This window comes from Misgurnus anguillicaudatus, chromosome 21, assembly GCF_027580225.2.
Source record: "Misgurnus anguillicaudatus chromosome 21, ASM2758022v2, whole genome shotgun sequence".
Taxonomy (NCBI): domain Eukaryota; kingdom Metazoa; phylum Chordata; class Actinopteri; order Cypriniformes; family Cobitidae; genus Misgurnus; species Misgurnus anguillicaudatus.
In genome coordinates, this window is record NC_073357.2 from 8,021,332 (window position 1) to 8,041,755 (window position 20,424).

The following is a 20,424-nucleotide window of genomic DNA, read 5'->3' on the forward strand; positions in this document are numbered from 1 at the left end:
TTTTTATAATTTTTTATTTTTAAACCATTGTCGCCTGGCATTAGGGTTAGAGTTTGTTTGGTTAACGATGTCATTTTATGTAAATCTAACCATAAACTGAAGCGACAATGGTAAGAAAATAGGACAAAACGGTTGAGTAACAAATACGTGACAGTGACACGTTCACAGAAATACGTGAAATGTTCACGCAAAAAGACGGAAAAACGTGTCAGTGTCACAGAAAACACTCACGAAATTAGGTGAACATAGGAACGTAATTTCGTGAAAATGGGTTGTTGATTGACATGAAAGTGAACCTTTTTTCCCATATCATTAAATTTTTTTTGTACAAATCTTTGAACAATATGAAATAACAGTAATATGAACATTCATTTGATATATTTATATTTTATTGTATATAATGTGTATGTTCTGTGGTCACTTTTAAAAATTAAAAGTAAAATTATTATAGAGTTAAAAATGTTCCTTGTTTCATTTACTTCTCTCTCTACCTTTCTCTCCCTTAGGAGTCAGTGGAGACATTGTCGATAAAGTTCTTACTATGTGAAAGAAATAGTATTTGAGTGTAAAAAATCTTTAAAAATCACTAAAACTCTAGAATTTATTGGAAATACTGCATTGGTTGCACTTTTTTGGTCCTCCAAATTTAGGGCCTTAGAAAAGCGTTCCTGGAACTGCAGTTCTCCAATTTGGTAGATGGTGCTGTCATGGTCCTAAAAGTGCGTTCCTGGATGTGCGGTCCTGGAATCGCAGCCCCCAGTATTGCAGTTGAATAATATTGAATTTGTAACCCAACGAGCGTAATAACCCAATAAAATGAGCTTAACCCTGTCATTGGGTTGAAAGAATAACCCAACATTTTTTACAGTGTACTGTAGGAAAATCACATCCTATGGAGGTTAAAGGCGGAGTCCATGATGTTTGAAAGCCAATGTTGATATTTGAAATCACCTAAACAAACACGCCCCTACCCCAATAGAATCTGGACCTTCTGTTGATAGACCCGCCCCACACATACGCAACCCGGCATTTGATTTGATTTGATTGGCTATTAGTGTGTTTTGGTAGTCGGCCCGTCTTCTTTTCCAAACCGTTTTTCAAACATCGTGGACTCCGCCTTTAATATGTATACTGTCAACTGTGTGCTTACCATTATTTGTTAAAATATCTAAAGCTACTTTTACACGGGGGCGGCTATTTTCATAAACGGACATTTCACCCATCTCTGGTTTCAAAGTGTTTATTTACACGCACCTGTGCATATATGCTGTCAAGAGAAGCTCAAGCCCACATAACCCAATCACCGGCGGCGCTGGTGGTGACGCGGACTGGGTCTTGGTGTTGGAGGGAGGAGTTGTTGCGGTGGGTGTTCGGTGGCGTCGGGGTGCCGCGGGACCGATTCGAGATTAGACCTCTACGTGTGATTTCTCAACTCGCACTCACAACGTTGACATCATCCGACTGTCGGTTCTTACAGCGCCGCTTGAAGCAGAACACGCGTAAAATTGCTGACCTCCGAGCACTCGTCTCTGCTCCTCGACATAAAGGAGCAGCTGTATTTACAAATACAAACACACGAAACGAGTTTGCACAAACATAAATGTGATCATGGAAGTGTTTAGAGTAGCAGTCACATGTAAACATAGGTCGCACTTTTGACGTAGGTGCAAGCTCTGGCGCATACTGTGACGTTGGCCGCATAAACATCCGTTTGTCTCAGTTTACATGCAAGCGTGCAAACAAATGTTTTCAAAATATCCATTTTGGCCGGAGTTTTTTTAAATAATCGGTTTCAGAGGCGAAATCTATGTTTACGTGTAAATGAAGGGAGCAAACGAAGGTAAATGTCTTGTTTTTCAAAATAACCATGTACGTGTAAACGTAGCCTAAAATATATTTTCTTTTGTTCAACTAAAATAATGAAAACTCATACAGGTTTGAAGTAAATGATGACAGAATTTTCATTTTTGGGTGTACTAACTCTTTAAGCCTATTTAGTACAATGGATTAAATATTTGAAAACATTTATTCTTTCTGGGTTCATTTCTTATTAAAATTACACTTAGTGCTAATTCTAAATAGACTCTCTTTACTGTGCAACATTTTTATATTTTTTACAAGTACTTTGGACATTTCAAATTGTATTCTTTTTCGTACATCTTGAAAAAAAGATGCCAAAGAAAAAGTATGTTAAAACAAGGTTTAGTCACGTTCTTGTTTTTTATAGTCCTTGCAACCTTTTTACTTGATGGTCCTTTATGGACTACAGCCGAACAAAGAATGCTTTCGCGACCTTTATTTGTAAGAATGTGGTCAGTTTGAAGGCTGGGCACAAAGTCCTTCTGTCTAATATCTCAAATGCAATACCATCTTTGTGTAGAGTGTATTTAAGTTGCTAATGAAGATAACAGCTTGATTGAAAAGCTATTTTTGTGCCTATAGTTGTTTTTGCATTGATTGCTCTCAATGACTTCTTGGAAGCGAGTGCTTTAAACATATAATGACCAGGGTGGGGGCTTTTTCCTGCCTACATTTTGACATGAAAAGCTTCAGAAACGGCACAATCATTTATTCTTCTTGTGATTCTGCCAAATTATGGTCCTCATAGAAACCTTAACTAGTGTGCAAGACAGTGGTAACCATTGGTGTTATTGAAAGGGTTTGAAGGACTCTGGTTGGATGGTTTGTTTTTTATCATCTATATTCTTTACAGACCTTCACATTGTGGATCTTGTGCATGGCTGTGGTCATTTCAGAAAGCCTTGTGCGTTTTTTTGAGCTTCATGTGCTGTTGGTCTGAAATACTGTTATGTTACACTGTAAACATGTCTGTAGAAATACATTATTACAGGCAGCTGTTTGCCAGTAACTTACTGTAGATTTAATTTTATGTTCACTGTAAAAAAAATTCTGTAGAAATTACAATGTTATTGCAGCTGGGTTGCCGGTAATTTTCCGTAGATTTACATTTATGTTATTTACTGGCAAGAGTTTGTTCAAAGTTAAGTACATTTTAAATATTAACAAGTCTTTATCTTTACAGAATAAAACTATACAATAACAGCCTCATGCAAAGCATTCTGGGAACCAGAAATCAGTTTTTTTGCTTCAGATTTTGTTTCCCAGAATGCTTGCTTGATGCTGTTATTTTAGTTTTACTCTGTAAAGATAAAAACTTTTAAATGTTTAATGTTCATTTAACTTTGAACAAAATGTTGCCAGTAAAAAACATACATTTAAATCTACGGTAAGTTACCGGCAACCCAGCTGCAATTTCTACTGATTTTTTTTACAGTGTTCTTTACTGGCAACAGTTTGTTCAAATTTAAATAAACATTAAACATGAACCAGTTTCTATCTTTACAGAATAAATCTAAAATAACAGCCGCAAAGCATTCTGGCAAGCAAAATCTGAAGGAAGAAACAGAAAAAGGTTGCTGATGATTTCTGATGATTTCTTTGAATGCTTTGCATGAGACTGTCATTTTAGTTTAATTCTGTAAAGATAAAGACTTGTTAATGTTTAATGTTCATTTAACTTTAAACAAACTGTTGCCAGTAAATAACCTCCTGGTAAATAAAAAAAAACAGAAATTAAAATCTACAGTAAGTTACTGACAAACAGTTGCATAACTACAGCATTTTTTTACGGTGTACTGTATTCTATTACTTAAGGTCAGGTAAGGTTTACACAACTCATTGTTGATATGTATTACTTTGCGTTCACATCAGTTGCGCATAAAGCGAATAAATCGCGCTATTCCTGAATAGCTTAATGAATTGTTTTTTTGCGTATGAAATTTGCATAATTCAAGCGTGAAATTCAGACGCGAATATGCTGAATTTGCCTGCTTTAGCTAGCTTGTACTCTCAATATGTATATATAGCTCAAATTGAATAAAAAGTGGTTTTTTTGTCCAACCTCCTCACTCACTTTCTTCCAAGCAAGATCCTTTTTATTCCTGTTTCTATAAAAGTACGAATGTGTGTTATACAGCTCCGGGTGTCCACATACAGAGAAGATAATTTTGTCCTCGATTGTTGATTTCAGCTTGCTATGTCGTAATCACGTCACTACTAGAGCAAGTTCCTGATTGGTTAATGCGGCACAAATATTCGCCAAAGTTCTGAATTTTCAGCTCACCGCGAATCACGCATTGCGCGTCGTTTAAAAACGTGCAAATTAAGTCATTCGCGTCTCCTCATTCGTGCAAATCTCACTGCAGGATCTCTATCGCAGTCATCTATCGCGTCTTTGCATTGACTTAACATGTCACGCTTAATGCTTTATTCACATTAAACTATACTTTCATTCTGGTTTAATAATTAAGGACTTTGTTGCTGTAACATGGCTGCAGCAGGCGTAGTGATATTACGCACTGCCCAAAAATAAGCCACTTGGTTCCTTTAATAGCAGGGGACTATTTTCGGGCGATACGTAATATCATTGCGCCGCCTGCAGCCATGTTACAGCAGCAAAGTCCTTGATTATTACGCCAGAAAGAGTATAGTTCCTAACCATATTGGCCTAGAAAATCACAACTTTTAATTTTCTGTTGGTCTTAGTACACGGTGCAACTGCGGAAGAGTCAAGTTTTAAATAGGAAAAATATCCAAACTCTTTGGTTATTTTTTAGCACGATGCTAATAGTCTAATCGGATTCAACGGATTATGCTAAGCTATGCTAAAAGTCGTACCGCTAGACCCGGAGATCAGCTGAATGGATTCCAAAATGGTAAAAATCTCATTTTAAACTCTAGGGGAGCTGGAAAATAAGCATATTTTCAAAAAAAGTTGAGTGTCCCTTTAATCATTTGCCCTAGAAAAGGTTAATTGTCTTTATGGAATAGCCTACACAATTATATTTTTATGCATTTATTTTTGCTTAGATTTTGGGGTTAAATGTGAATTGGATATGTAAGATCAAATATACTACACTCTATTTTTCATTTACTGTATTGTTTGTTTAATTAAGATGTGATAAAAATGCAGTGTTTAAGAGGATCAATTATGATGTGAGGACACTGGAATCTTTTCATTGTTCATCATGAGGATAATTTTGCTGTGCATATATATATATATATATATATATGAGCGAGCATGTAGGAGGCAGGTGAAAATGTTAATAAGATATAAATATAAATAAAAAATATATGTAATTGGCAGGGGCTGTACAGTTTTCACTTGTTTACACAATAAGAATATTTTTTATGCACAACAGGTGTTTAATACTACAAAAACACTTTCGAAGGAAACCATTTTATTTTTGCATTGATCCCACTACTATCCAAAACCATTTATTTACTGAGATAAAGCTGCCCCGTCGTCTCGTCGTGTGTAAACTGCATGACACAAAGTCATCAACAAACTAATTTTGGGGAACAAAATGGACCCGATTTAAACAATAACAAGCCTGCAAGCTTGCATAAAAGCAAATTTCATGCGATCAATTTGGGAATCTGATATCTCCGTCGCCTCGTGCAGGTGTCAGTCTGAATTCCGTCCAGTAGGTGGGACTTCACAGTCGTCACCCAGAGCATCATTGCTTTCACCAGTACTTTCCTTCAGCCTGGAGACCAAGAGCAACCCTATCATGGACTGTGGGATGGAAAGTCGGGGCGAGTTGTGGCATTTCCCCTCTTTCTTCTTATAAAGGAATACAAACGATTCAAAGGAGAGTTTATCAAGCAACCGGTCTCGTACGATGTTCACAGGCGCGCGTAATCTTATGTAGCCAACGCATTTGGACATTTAACACTCATATCTCCATCCACGATCTTCATCCTCATCATTATCATCATCATCATCAGCCCTGGAAGACGTCGAGTCGCTTCGGACCCAAAAGTCATGGATGTATGGTTCTGTTCAGCGGTTCCGGTGTTCACCTGGAGGTTTTTCTTTCTTTCAAGCATCTTCCAGGGCTACTGGAGCTCCATGCTCGATTGTCCGCCGACATGCAGCTGTTCGCCCACTGAAATCTATTGCAATAAGTCCGACAGTGGAAATTTCTTCCCTTTACTTGCTCTGCAAGACCCGACGGGCAATGGCAGTAACAATAATGACATTGAAGAGCTCTTCAGGAACATCACGGCCATGTAAGTGTGTCGGTGTGTGTGTGTGCGTTTTTTGCGTCTCTCTTCTACTGCGGAAAATCTTATTTCGCCACGAGTTCTTCATATAGTCGAGTCATGGGCTATAAATGAAACTTTAATGCCATTTTATTCGTTTTTAAACTAATCCAAAGATTTATCGAGCTTACAATATCAATAAAGATATCAACGGACATTGCCGCAATTTAAGAGTTGGCTCTCAAAGCTTTTACAATATCGTTTAAAAGCATTTTATTTTAAACACACAGGGATTTGACGGCAATGCTGCTGTCGCTGCGTTATGTCGGTGCCGATTTTTTTGTCGTGATGTCTTTAGTTCTGCATACCGTTTATAAACCCTACTGCTTCCCTTGGGATTTGTCAACGCAGCTAAATCTATTTATCTTAATCCTGAATAATATCTCTTCATCAGATGTTTATTTGTTATATGACTGTATGAGCACTAATAACGCATCCCATGACGTTTCATGTATTGTCCACTCTTCACCGATTGCTTAAAATGGTTTGCCGGTATTAATAAATTCATGTGAAGCATACATAATAGAGGTATAATATAAGATTGATAATGAATGAGTTGAAGTTAAGAGCGTTGCACCAACAGGTTTCAAGCTTTTCCTTCAGCACTCTGGACAGCTCCTCTGTATTCTCTATAGTGCTGCTGACTCAATCCATTTACAGTCTTCTTCTGCTATAACATTTAGAAATAACAGAACAAGATCTATTGTCTTACTAACTATCCGTCTATCCTACTGTCTGTCCGTTTGTCCATTGCATCGCTGGCTGTACAGTGCTACATGACAGTATTATTTTTCAGTGAACGCATGATTTATTTAGGTGCTGGTTCAGAAAATGGAGGGGACCCTTCAAAGTTTAGTCATTTTTCAGTCATTGCGTCTTCAAGTGAGATTTTGCACGAAAGCAACTTCTGGGTCTTTCTGTCTTAGAAAGAATCAATGAAAATGTTCACTTTAACATGGAAGTTGATGAGTTAAGTTTGAAGATTAAATAGAGTCCTTTTCATTTGCAAAGTTGAAGTAGACATACGCTCTTCAAAATAAAGGTGCCATAAAATAACTTGCATTGTTTCATAAAGAACGTATGCAGAACATTTCTTCCACACAAAAGCTTGTTTGTAGCGAAAAATAAAATTTCAAACTGTGGATTGGGACCCACTTGTGGTTTATTCAGTGGGATAAGGTGGGTCACGCTAAATGTAGCTTAAATAAATTGATTGCGACCACTTACCTTAAAAAATTGAGTAAATTGAAGAAAATATTTTCCTTGCACTAAAAAAAATTATTCATTCAGTTTATTCAATTTTTTAAGGTAAGTGGTCGCAATTCATTTATTTAAGCTACATTTAAACAAAAAAATTGAAATACAAAAAAACCTTTTGTTTAAATGTAGCTTAAATAAATTGATTGCAACCACTTACACTGAAAAAAATGATTCATTGAATTTAATCAATTTTTTTAAGGTAAGTGGTTGCAATCAATTTATTTAAGCTACATTTAAACATAAAAAGATTAGTAACGTAAAATAAAATATAACACTTTTGTTTAAATGTAGCTTAAATAAATTGATTGCAACCACTTACCTTAAAAAATTTATTAAATTCAATAAATCATTTTTTTCAGTGTACCTTTAAAAAATTGAGTTAATTAAATGAATAATTTTTTCAGTATTTTAAAAATATGTTGGTCGGTACCGGGATAGATTATATCTACTTAAGTGGCTCGTGAAAAAGATAGTTTGGGAAAAGATAGTTTGATAACGTGGTGCTTCAAACAGGAAGTGCTTGAGATCTGGAAATTAGTCATTTTTCAGTCATTGTGTCTTTAAGTGTGAGATTTGGCACGAGAGCAACTTCTGGGTCTTTTTGTCTAAAAAAAATCTATGAAAATTTTCACTTTAACATGGAAGCTGATGAGTTAAGTTAGATGATTAAATAGAGTCATTTTCAGTAATTTGCAAAGTTGAAGTAGACATACGCGCTTCAAAATAAAGGTGCCATAACATAACTTGCATTGTTTCATACAGAACCTTTCTTCCACACAAAAGCTTGTTTGTAGCGAAAAATAGATTTTCAAACTGTAGGTCGGGACCCACTTGTGGTTTATTCAGTGGGATAAGGTAAGGTGGGTCACGCAAAGTCATTCGGCTGTAGCTGTGAATGACTGAAAAACAGTTGGGTTCAACTAATGACAAGCAATAACAATGACTGTAAGAATCTCAAACTTAGAATTTGAATTATATAAAAGATATAAAATTATACAATGAAATGCTGTTGATTATGATGAATTAATGTATTTTACAAAATATCATAAAAATGCCCTCTGGCACAATCTCACACCCCCCAGTTTAAGAACACTGAAAAAAATATTCATTAACCTTACTCAATTTATTTAAGGTAAGTGGTCGCAATCAATTTATTTAAGCTACATTTAAAAAAAATAGAAAAGGAAAACAAAAAACTTGCGACCATCCACCTTAAAAAATTGAGTAAATTGAATGAATAATTTTTCTCAGTGAACCACTGCCAAAAGGTATTTTGAAAATGAAAAGAAAATATTAGAAAAGAAAATATTTTCCTTACACTGGAAACAAATGATTCATTACATTTTTTAAGGTAAGTGGTCGCAATCAGTTTATTTAAGCTACATTTAAACGAAATACAAAACAACCCTTTTGTTTAAATGTAGCTTAAATAAATTAATTGCAACCACTTACCTTAAAAAAATTTAGTGAATTGAATGAATAATTTTTTTCAGTATTTTAAAAATATGTTGGTGGGTACCGGGATAGATTATACCTTGGGTAGTGAAAAAGAAAATTTGGGAAAAGGTAATAAAGAAATGTTTGTTTTAAGAATTAAGCTCTTTTAAACCTTTAACTAAAAATGTATTGAAGGAACCAAAATGTTTTTTCTATGGCATTGCTGTGAAGCACCTTTATTTTGAAGAGTGTATATAATATAATGAGTTCAAAGTATAATTAATATACACACACACAAAAGAAATTAGCCAGATTTTATTATTTCAGCAATATAAAAACACACACTTTTAAAATTGGTGAACAAGATATTGTATGCAACATTACAACTAAAATCCCTCATCTCTCTGTTAAATGAACATTAAACATGAACACGTCTTTACATTTTCTCACGTTACTGTTATTGAGTAGTTTTTTTTGTGTACTTTTTCTTTTTTGAGTAGTTTTTAAAATCTCTACTTTTACTTAAGTATGTTTTGTTTAAAGTATTGTACTTCGCTACATTTTAAAGCGAGTAAAAAAATATTTAAAAAAGCAAGGTGATAAAGGCGTGCCACGGATGACTGATTTTGATGGGCGGGGGAACACGCTAAACTCACAAGAACCATTTTAACTTTATCTTTACAGAATAAAACTAAAATAACAGTGTCATGCGAAGCATTCTGGGAACCAAAAATCGAAGGAAAAAACAGAAAAAGGTTGACAAGGATTTCTGGTTCCCAGAATGCTTTGCATGAGGCTGTTATTTTATAGTTTTATTCTGTAAAGATTAAGATTTGCTAATGTTTAATGTTCATTTAACCAGTAAACAACATACATTTAAATCTACAGTAAATGTAAGTTACTGGCAAACAGCTGCATAACTCAGTGGTTCCCAAACTTTTTCAGCGTGCGCCCCCCCTTTGTAAATGGTGCATTCCTTCGCGGCCCCCCAAAGAAAATTTGTGACAAAAAACTGTTCTAAAACTCAACATTTTAATTTAAAAAAACATTAAATTATACAAAAAAGTTGGTTAGCCTTATTTTTTAGGTTTAATTTCACAGAATTCATGATAAATTAATGTATTTCATAAAATTGGGGCCCCCTTGGCACCATCTCGCGGGCCCCCAGTTTGAAAACCACTGGCATAACTACAGCAAAACAGTGTAAACTCCAATGATGAGCTTGCAATAAATGATACATAAGAAAACTGCAGAAGAACTGAATGATATTTATTAGCATTTACAGAGTGATTTATGTATCGTGTATTGCAAGCTCATCATTGAGTTTAAGGCTTCATTTGTGTTAAGTAGGTCAGAGCTGCCGTCTGAGAATAAGGAGGAACGTCAGGGAAGAACTTCCCAGTGTGCTAAACTGGGAATATCCCTGCCCATGTGACCGACCCCGTCTCTCCCATAAAGCTTCTGACATCTGCGGACCGTTGGTGGAGAGTTTGTGCTTTCATGGGAATCTGAGCTCAGATTTGTTTGTCTCCATTGTTAAGGATTTCTGTGGGGGAAGCTGATTGTAGATCAGTATTAGCAGGCCACTCTGAGCCATCTGCGGGGGCTCCACTTTTACTGAGGAATATAAATGAAGCACCTTCTGAGGCAACAATCAAAAGACGCATTGATAACCTGTGGCGCTTCAAACAGGAAGTGCTTGAGATCTGGAAATAAGGCTCGGTTTGGGCTGTCTGAGCTTTTGAAGTTTGTTTCTAAGGTGATTGTATTTTAATAAGCTTATTGAGAAATGCTAAGCGATAGTGCTGTTGGACATGCCGTGTGCAGAGAGAAACTGGAGAAGATTGTCAAAAGATGCTAAGTGCTTTTCTTCAGCAAATCATTCAACAATATTCATAGTGTTTGTCATAATAATGATTAAAAACCAAATTAGTCCAAAATTTAACTCAATCTCACAAGCCGTGTCAAGAGCGTGCCTTTTTCATTATTCATTCCAGAAAGAAAGAAATGAATAATGAAATTTGGCTTAAAGCAGAATAAATATTGTATAACAGTCTAGCACAAATTCACAGTATACCTTATAGCAAATACCATAAAGGTATGCATGCATCATGTTAGTATTTATTGACTTGTCTTTAATTATGCTGATTTAAATAAAACATTGTAATGAAGTAATGAGACGTAGCGTTCAAAGTAAACACTAAAGTAAACACCAGACACATTGCGGTAATGAGAATTACCATTACGTTTCCACAGCTGTTTCCTCTGAGTCTGGACTCTGAACATGATCTCTCAGTACATGGGTGATGTGAGAGATTTGGGGAAGATGTGGAATCCTGTTTTTCTACTTAAAGAGACGGTGAAGATTAAGTATAAGGCTCTCCTTAAAGTCTCCTCCTTTCATTATATTCAGCAAATGTATCCTATAATGTAATGAGAAGTTGATTTACCCTGCTGTTTGAGGAATTGCGCTCATGTCAGGCTCTGCCTGGATAATGTTTCCGGCTCAAAATGAGCAATGGTTTTTATCATTACACTGCATTTCTGATAACTAAAGTTTATCTGATGCAGTTCCAGCCGTAATGCATTATAAACTATAATTGTGCTGCTGTATATGGATTTCGAGAAAGCCAAAGAAAAATGCATCTAGATTTAGTTTTGTAGTCATGTGAAAACTTCAAAATATTTGAAATGATTTCGAGAACACCACATATCATTTCTTACCATCTGCTTTTTATTTATTATCTCGGGTCATAAGACTATAACTCAATACTTCATATAGATAACATGAATTCAGATCAAGAATATATAGAGGTTAGTTGAAGGTGCAGTGTGTAAATTTTAGGAGGATATACAGAAATACAATATAACTATATTATCAGTGGTGTATAATGAATCGTTATGTTTTTATTACCTTACAATTAGCTGTTTTTATCTACATACACCGCGGGTCCCCTTAAATGGAAGTCGCCATTTTGGGCCGCCATTTTTCTACAGTGGCCCTAAACGGACAAGCTCTACAGACTAAAGCCAAAAGTATACTAGGGACGTCCACGTATGTGCGCCGTCCGCATGACGTCATTTTCGTCATCAGGAGGGCCCAAAATTTGAGATTGCGTGGACAGTGAACGTACAGTCCACGTACAACAGCGCATGCGTGTGGAAAATTTGGATAGGACAGTCCACTACAAACAATTATACAAAGACAGCATTTGCACACACACTATCATTTTTCTTCTTTAATTTTTACTTCTTCCAAGAACAAAAAGCTGTGGAGCATGTTTGTTACCATAATGTTTGATTCCTGTTCTTTGTTGTCTTGTTGTTTGTTCTAAACTGTGTTTGCAGTGGTGGATTGGTTACTTTTCTTCACCTATCCTAATGTTTTAATGTACTGTACAGTAAATGTCGCCAAATCAGTGCTGCCCTGATGGTCTAGTAGAGTAATAATTTGAATAAGAAATCATTTGTATTGCATAGTGTCGACAAACGCAGCCATCCGCCTGTAGCCGCGGGGAGTATACTTGGAAAGCTGCGGGGACGCGGAAAAATTCAGACGATGACATGTTTGTCCTGTAGCAGCTACTGTAGCTTCTCTATGCGTTTTCAGCTGTTGACTGTGCTGTTGGTTACAATTTGCAATTTCACCACTAGATGCCGCGAAAATCTACACACAACACCTTTAATATTTTTGTATGTGTCAACCAGTGTTCTTTTGTTAGGATAGGACAATATTTGGCCTTTATGCAACTATTTGAAAATCTGGAATCTAAGGGTGCAAAAAATAAAATATTGAGAAAATCGGCTTTAAAGTTGGCCAAATGAAGTCCTTTGCAACTGCATCAACTCACAAAAATAAATTTTATGATATATATATATATATATATACTGTAGGAAATTTACAAAATATCTTCATGAAAAAAACATGTATTGCTATTGCTACAAATGAAGAGTTTGGTTCCAAAACGCGATATACGCGATTTAAAAAAAAATTAGTTACCATCAAAATCAGTATTGTATCAGGGCCGGGTTTCCCAAAAGCATCATAAGGCTAAGTAGATTGTAAAAACGATCCTACGAATCATCTTAGAATTACGGGCCGTTTCTCAAAAGCTTCGTAGCTTAAGTAGCACTTGAAAATCATCATACGAGTCCTCTGGAGTAATCATTTATTCATAAGTGCATCGTAAGACAACAGAGTTACAAGGTCACCTGCAGGACAACAAGCAAATTGCACTCCTGCAATAACGATAATGAAATGTTTTAAATGTATATTTGTTTATTGGGGCTTTCTTTGTTTATTTGTTTAAATTACTTTAATATAATATATTTAAAATTCAAATGAGAAATAACATTTAAATGACTAATCATAAATTAATAAAGAAGGAAAACGTATTTGGTTCAATTTTGGTAAAAGTTGGTACTAGCAAATTGATAAATGGTTCCTACCAATTGCTGCTATAATTCATCTAGGCTACAGTAAAAAAACGTTTTGAAGGGTATGGCATCTGGTTAAAGAAACCAAATAAATATTTACGGTACAATGCAATAATCCGTAATAATAAATAAACATAGATAATAAACAACAAATAATAATAATAATAATCTAAACTATAATATAAAATGCAGAAGGCATTTTGCAGTGGGACGAGTCCTAAATACAAAAAAGAATATTTCATTATGAACAATTTTAAAATATTTAAAAAGTCATTGAACAATAATAAAATATATTATAAAAAACATAAGTGAAGATCATTAGCCTAAACAAGCTTCTGCTACAAACTGTAGTCATTCTATTGGTGACATTTTAGCACTTGACAAACAGATAGCGACTTGTAAGTAGCACTTAAAACTCAGCTGCGAGTGATCGTTATAAGTGCATCTTTGGGAAACGCATGTAAATGAACAATGAATGTTCGTCAAGTAGCTCGTAGAAAGCGCTCTTAAGTGCTAAGTTCAATTGTTATCGGGAAACCCAGCCCAGGTCAGTATTAAAAAGTAAATTCTTAATTTTACACAAAATCCAATATCGGCCGTGTTATTCTGTCATCTTTTTCCCCAAAATGCGATAAACACCAGTCCTCCTTCTCTGCATGCAGTAAATCTGCTCAACAAATCACACCGCACCTCCCGCGATGGGTTGAATACACACAGAATCCTAGTTTTCCTCATCTACTTTGTACTTCATGATCAACAAACAAACAAAAACAAAATAATACTTTTGATGGCAGTGATACACCTGTGGTGGTTTTCTTTGACGGGAAAAAAACCTAAGCCATCAAAATCTAATAATTTACGCGACACAAAGGAGACAGGAAAATGCCCGCTGTTGCTTGTTCTCACACAACAGCATCAAGTTTCTCTCATGCTAACACATTGACAACAGTGTTTTGATTAATGTCATTAATGTTTATTTTTAAATCAAAATTTGTCATGGATTTATTGCATTTTGTGGATTTTTTTTATAATAAATCTTTAAAAATCAAATGGTGGATTTGAAATTTTTAATGTTATTATAACCTAAAGATGCTATGTGAAAGTTTGTAACAGAAAATAGTGGTTTTCATCTTGTCACTTTTTTGGTACAGAAAACACGTTTTTACCGAAATGAGTCAAAATTGATTTATTGCGTTTTGGAAGCAAACTCTTCATATGTACCTGTGCTACTTATGACTGGTTTTGTGGTGCAGGGTCACAAATGTTTTTATATTTACCACAATGTAAAACTGCAAAATTACTGTGAAAAATGTTTTCAGTTTAAGTAGGTTCTGTTTGTAATGTCTGTAGCCTGATCTGTCGCATATTTGATAAACAGTACAAGACAAGGCAGAGACCAATGTGACAGTTCAAATTAAACAAGCCAAATATCTCATTAAAAACATCACATCATGAATTAATCATCTCATGTCTGTATAGTGTGAAGGAAACAGAAAGTGAGAAAGCAAACATAACGTGTGTGATTTCACTTCGTGTCGACTTTTAAGTGTAGATGATGGAGAAAATCAAAGCTTTATGTTTAGTCACAAAGGCAAAAGTACAACTGCAGTCTAATGTCACTCATCTCAACCGCACACAGGCCTCCGTCTGTCACCGCACGCTTCTGCTTTCCAGACAGCTTTATTCCACCATGAAATATTGAACACTTTCAATCCATGAACAAAATTCCTTTGATCCATCTTTTCTAGGTCACTTAAAACCCTACATGCCACATTCCTTACCAACCCAACACAATTCTTAGATTGCTCAAACTAATATTTTCTCTTATATTAAAATTTTATTTTTTTATCTTAAAGGGCATATGTTATGCAAAATCAAATGTTTGGACATAAATGTGTGTTGAATACAATTACCCTATAATGAAAAAATCCACTCATTAAACCAAAGCAGTCTCATTAACATGTTGTTCTGATTCTCTTGTTAATGTGATGTCACACTGATAAAGCCCCGCCCACAGCCTGACTGACTGTTTTACCCAAAACCTTTCCTAAATGTGCTTGTTAGCACGTTGCAGCGCTAAAGATACTATTGTCTCAGACTGTATTCACAGGAATCAGATTTATTTTGAACCAAAAGTGCTCACGGTCTGTTGGTAAGGGAGTGAGGAGCTGTAGCTCATTTGCATTTAAACGTACCCACATAAAAACGTAGCATTTTGGACATGCTATAATAAATGATCAGTGGGGTATATTGAGCTTAAACTTCACAGACACAATCTAGGAACACATGAGACTTGTAAAAATGGGCCTTTAATAAAGTTTTGGATGTGGTCCACTAGACTGTATTTATTATACGCATTACGTCCGGTCTGCAGTCTACCTGCTGCTTACTTTGTTTGAATGGACTGCAGCTGCTGTCTGAATCACGCAGAACCTCAAAGGTTCATAAAATATTATCAATTGAAATCTGCCAGACATTGATGCTATAAATTTTTTTTTAAGATATAGGTTTAGAAATTGAAAATGAAAGTCGACAAGAGCGTTTTAAATAGAAAATGTCCTATTCTATTAAAAGTGTGTTTTGTTGTCACAAGCGGGTTCGTAATGTGTTGAAGACAGAAATATGAAACTGTCACAGTGTCAGAGTTGACATGTATTACATAAAAGACTGCTGTCACTCCTCAACGAAACAACCCGGACATTATATTTTCACATGTCTGATACTTTTCCATGTTTTCCATTTCACATGAAACGTCTCTGTTATTATAATCCGTTTCTGTTTCGACCTCAGGCAGAGTAATTAGATTTATTGTTTCAGTCATGCATCAGTATGCATATTGAAACCTTGTGAGCTTTCTACGGCTTTCAAGGGAATCATCCTAACTGAAGTGCATTCTCAAAAGTAACCCATTTTGAATGCTTTACATGTAAAGCTCCATACACAAAGCGAGTAATCAGTTTTTAAAGTCATTATGAACATTGCTCTTGTGTCATCCTATTTCTTGAATTAACATTTTCAGTTTGTTGCAATGCATTGTGGGATTGCATTCACCAGGAAGGTGAAATCACCTTCAATGTCAATAGGAATCAATCTGACAGGACTCATGTTCATGGATTGAAGACCACAGTGTGTCTTGATAAAAGCCACAACAGAGTGACGTGCGCTAGACGTTATGTTTGCTTTCTGATCTCACGAGAATTCACACATAATTTGTATGAATTAGTAAGATGTTAATCGTGCAAAAACATATGATTATCATAAAAACAAACAATAATAAAACCCTACCCCAACATCACAGGGGTCAAGGTAAATCGTACAAATATGTACGAATTTGGTTGTACAAATTAAAACAAATTAGCCACCTTGTAAAATACGTACCAATTGCCATGAGATGGCGCTGGAACTATTACACAGATCGATGGACATGTCTATCGCGAGAGTGATTCGAAAGCAATACTTTTGTGAAATTTGGTGTCTTACGTCGATCAATCTGCGCTGTGCCACATGAAGTTGGAAACCAAGGATACATTGGACATGACAGCACTTAAAGGAATAGTCTACTCATTTTCAATATTAAACTATGTTATTACCTTAACTAAGAATTGTTGATACATCCCTCTATCAATTTTGATAAAAAAAATTGATACATTTTTCCTATTCAAGACGAGTAGTTATACGAGCAAGTTTGGTGGTACAAAATAAAACGTAGCGCTTTTCTAAGCGGATTTAAAAGGAAACTATATTTTATGGCGTAATAGCACTTTTGGGAGTACTTCGACTCGCCTGAAAAGTCCGCTCCCCTTCTCACTCTCATAATGGGAGAGGGGGGGTGTTACTGTGCCGAGTCGAAGTACTCCCAAAAGTGCCATTACGCCATAAAATATAGTTCCTCTTTTAAATCCACTTAGAAAAGCGCTACGTTTTATTTTGTACCACCAAACTTAAATGGGAAAGGCGTTGATGTGTTTGGTCACTTCTGGCTTTGTCTCTGGATGGTGCCATTGAATGAATGGGGCTAAGCTAAATGCTATCGAAGTGTCGCAGCGCGCTCCAGCGCTTACGTGCACGTACACAGATGATAGAGGGATGTATCAACAGTTCTTAGTTAAGGTAATAACATAGTTTAATATTGAAAATGAGTAGACTATTCCTTTAAAGGCTACCCTATAAAGAGGGGCAGAATATTTTGTATATCGTCGCTGCCCGATGAAACACACGTATGTCCAAAACGGTTACTCTTCAGGAAGTGAAAAAAACACCGTATTTTAAAAGCAGTTGAATGTAGCGTTGTCATACTTGGTACGGCATATTTACATGTAACCATATTCTTGCCAGTGTAATGATATAATCCACATTTGACCAAAATTGAGTTTAAATGGACATACGTGCATATTTTACAGTAACGGTGGTCGATACGCGTTCTTCCGATCATTAATTAGAAGGGCCAAGTCGCGTTTCATATTGACATATGAATAAGCTCAGTTTATTAAATAGCCTACATCTTAGTTTATTAAATACGCTTAGTTTATTTAATATTAGTTATACATTTATTAAATGTCTCCTGTAAACTATGAATTGACAATAAATCAATACACTGACATGGTAATGCTGGACAGATACTTTGTTTGCACATTCCTACCGTAATTTTGTCACTCCTAGATGTACGAATGGCGTCAGGCAGGAAACGTTTACCTCGATGAAGGAAAGTCACTGTCTCACCAGGCTATGTTTATTTGGCTATCCAGTGCTGAGCTTTGATGAAACTTCACGAGACCGGCGAGATGCTTCCACCTGGCGGGAGATACGCCGCGTAATTGACAGCTTTGACACCAAATGGATATACGTGAAAATCAGATTACATGACTTCACAACTTTTCATTGCCCATTTAGATATGTGAAGCTTATTGTCTACGGAAATGAACCTGGACATTCAATCCGTCGAAAAATCTCAAAATGCTACATACGTGGTTTTCATCGGACAGCGACGATATTGTTAAAGCTCACGTAGCACACACTGTTTCTGCATTTCTGATGTTAATCTGGAGTACCTATAGAGTAGTATTACATCCTTTATATCTCCAAAGAGTCTTTAGTTTAATCAGATTTATAAAAGAAAGATTAGCTTTACCAAATCTTTCCGATAACGTACGAAAAAATAAAGGAGGAGTTATACCGCGGGAGGAGCGAGTACGAGTCATGCAACACTATACAACGCTGTTTAATTTATGATTCACTACATGTTCGTGTCATTTATATAATATGCACACGGGGTTTTCCGGGGGAAGTGCCCATATAAAGAAGTGATACGTATAGAAACCCCTGAAACGTCAGCTGGACCTGTAATTGAAAAAAAACTTGTACGAACCACGGCGAAGTGCATTTGGCACAGTATACTATGTAACACGCCCAACTGCTTTTTTGACACTTTGCCTACGTTTAGCATGAGGAAACAACTCTATAACTGTGTTAATAAGTCAGAATGAAATACCATTGAACCACCCCTTTAAACACATTTGGGATGACATACGTACACACATAAAATAAATAACAAAGCAATTCCAACATATTATTTAGATTGGCAACCAATGATAAAGCTTCACAGACCGACCGTGTGTCAGCTGAACTCTTGGTTGCTCATGTTAAAGACCTCGATTTTCTTATGAAATTCCTTCAATAACAGTCATTTTGCTGTTTATTGCAGTAGTTGTTCATGTTCCCCTGTAATCCAGCTCAAAGGGATCTGTGTAAAGCGGAAGAATATGAAAAGAATTGATCAAAACTCCCAGAAAGCTGCTTATACTGTAGATGTCCCAGAGGGAGCACAATGAAAACGCAGCACTTCCAAATCGCTATTTTACAGCATTATGTCTCGCAGTGAAAATCCACCCTTACTTTATTTGAATCAAAATGTAGTTAGTTAACACTTACCGAAAGCGTGAAGAGCTAGAGGAAGTCAGTGTACTTTGGTGCCGGCACACACACACACACAGTATGGTAACCATTCCAGTCTGCGGGTTGCAAGCTACGATCAACAGCATGTATGTACGAGAAACCCCAGATGGGACTTGCTTTTAAACACAGTTTATTTTCACAGCCGAAACTTTCCCAGATTTGCATGCTGTATGGCACTTGGCTTTTCACCAAGACAGAAAAGAACAGTAATAAAGTGTTTTATTTAAAAGACTCAAGAACTACATTAGGCTGGGAGATGACATGCATTGCTCAACTCAAGACGTATTGAGAGCATGTTACCTGTTCCAGATGCCCTGCTAGTAATGTTTGCGCTGTGGACTTTAGGATTTTTTATTTTTAATGCAGAACCAGTAAAGCCTTGGGGCTAGATTTACTAAACAGGGTGAATTAGCGTAAGAGCGGGATTAAAAAAACGCAGATGGGAGTGGAAATTTCTGGGGGTGATTTACAGACAAGGCGCACATTAAAGGTCACATTCTTCCTGATCCCATTTTTCAAACTTTAGTTAGTGTGTAATGTTGCTGTTAGAGCATAAATAATAACTGCAAAATGTAATGCTGCCAGGTGATATATTTCTTTAACAAAAGTCCCCTTTCAACTTTGGACTACAGCCCTCCACTTCCCAATTGAATGATTACAATAAAACATTTCTGACTAAACTCCACCCACAGGAATACGTCAGTCGCCAGCTTTGGCTCAAACGGCTCTGCTAAGCTAAGCTGCTGTTGAATGACAACACACTAAACAAACTACACAATCAGAACTCATTACGCATTTCTGAAGGAGAGACTTCATAAAACAAGAAAGACATCAGCTTGTTTTTAGGACAGTGAAAACAGCACTATAGAGATAAGTAAATTGTACTGTATTTTTTAACGTGAAACATGAACACATGCTATATTGCGCACTGTACACAATCAAAGCTTCAAAAACACAGAAAGAACGGGACCTTCTAATAGTGCTTTCACACCAGCCGCAGTAGATGCGGCAAAAACGTGTGAATTGGGCGTAGTTGGACGCATTAACATTTTGAGTTTACTCGCTTCATTTGCGCGTGAAAGCGTGCGTGAAATTCTAGTCATTCGAGACATTCACGCGTTAATTCGCGTAATGGGAGGGGCTTCTGCGTCTCTGCTGAGACTCCGCTCGCTTCCTGTAATCACGTCACTACTACAGCAAGGTCCTGAT

General features: G+C 36.1%; 1 protein-coding gene across 2 annotated transcripts in view; it reads left to right on the top strand.

The window, feature by feature from the left end:
- The first annotated feature begins 5,542 nt into the window (after window positions 1-5,542).
- ntrk3b (neurotrophic tyrosine kinase, receptor, type 3b) overlaps window positions 5,543-20,424 on the top strand; it is a 172,022-nt gene continuing 157,140 nt past the window's right edge. Inside the window, exon 1 of one of the 2 annotated variants that reach the window (XM_055185574.2) lies at window positions 5,543-6,096. In XM_055185574.2, coding sequence (XP_055041549.1) covers window positions 5,849-6,096 — 248 coding nt within the window. In that variant the 5' untranslated portion in view covers window positions 5,543-5,848. The remainder of the gene's footprint in view (window positions 6,097-20,424) is intronic. The other variant, XM_055185643.2, reaches the window with a different exon arrangement.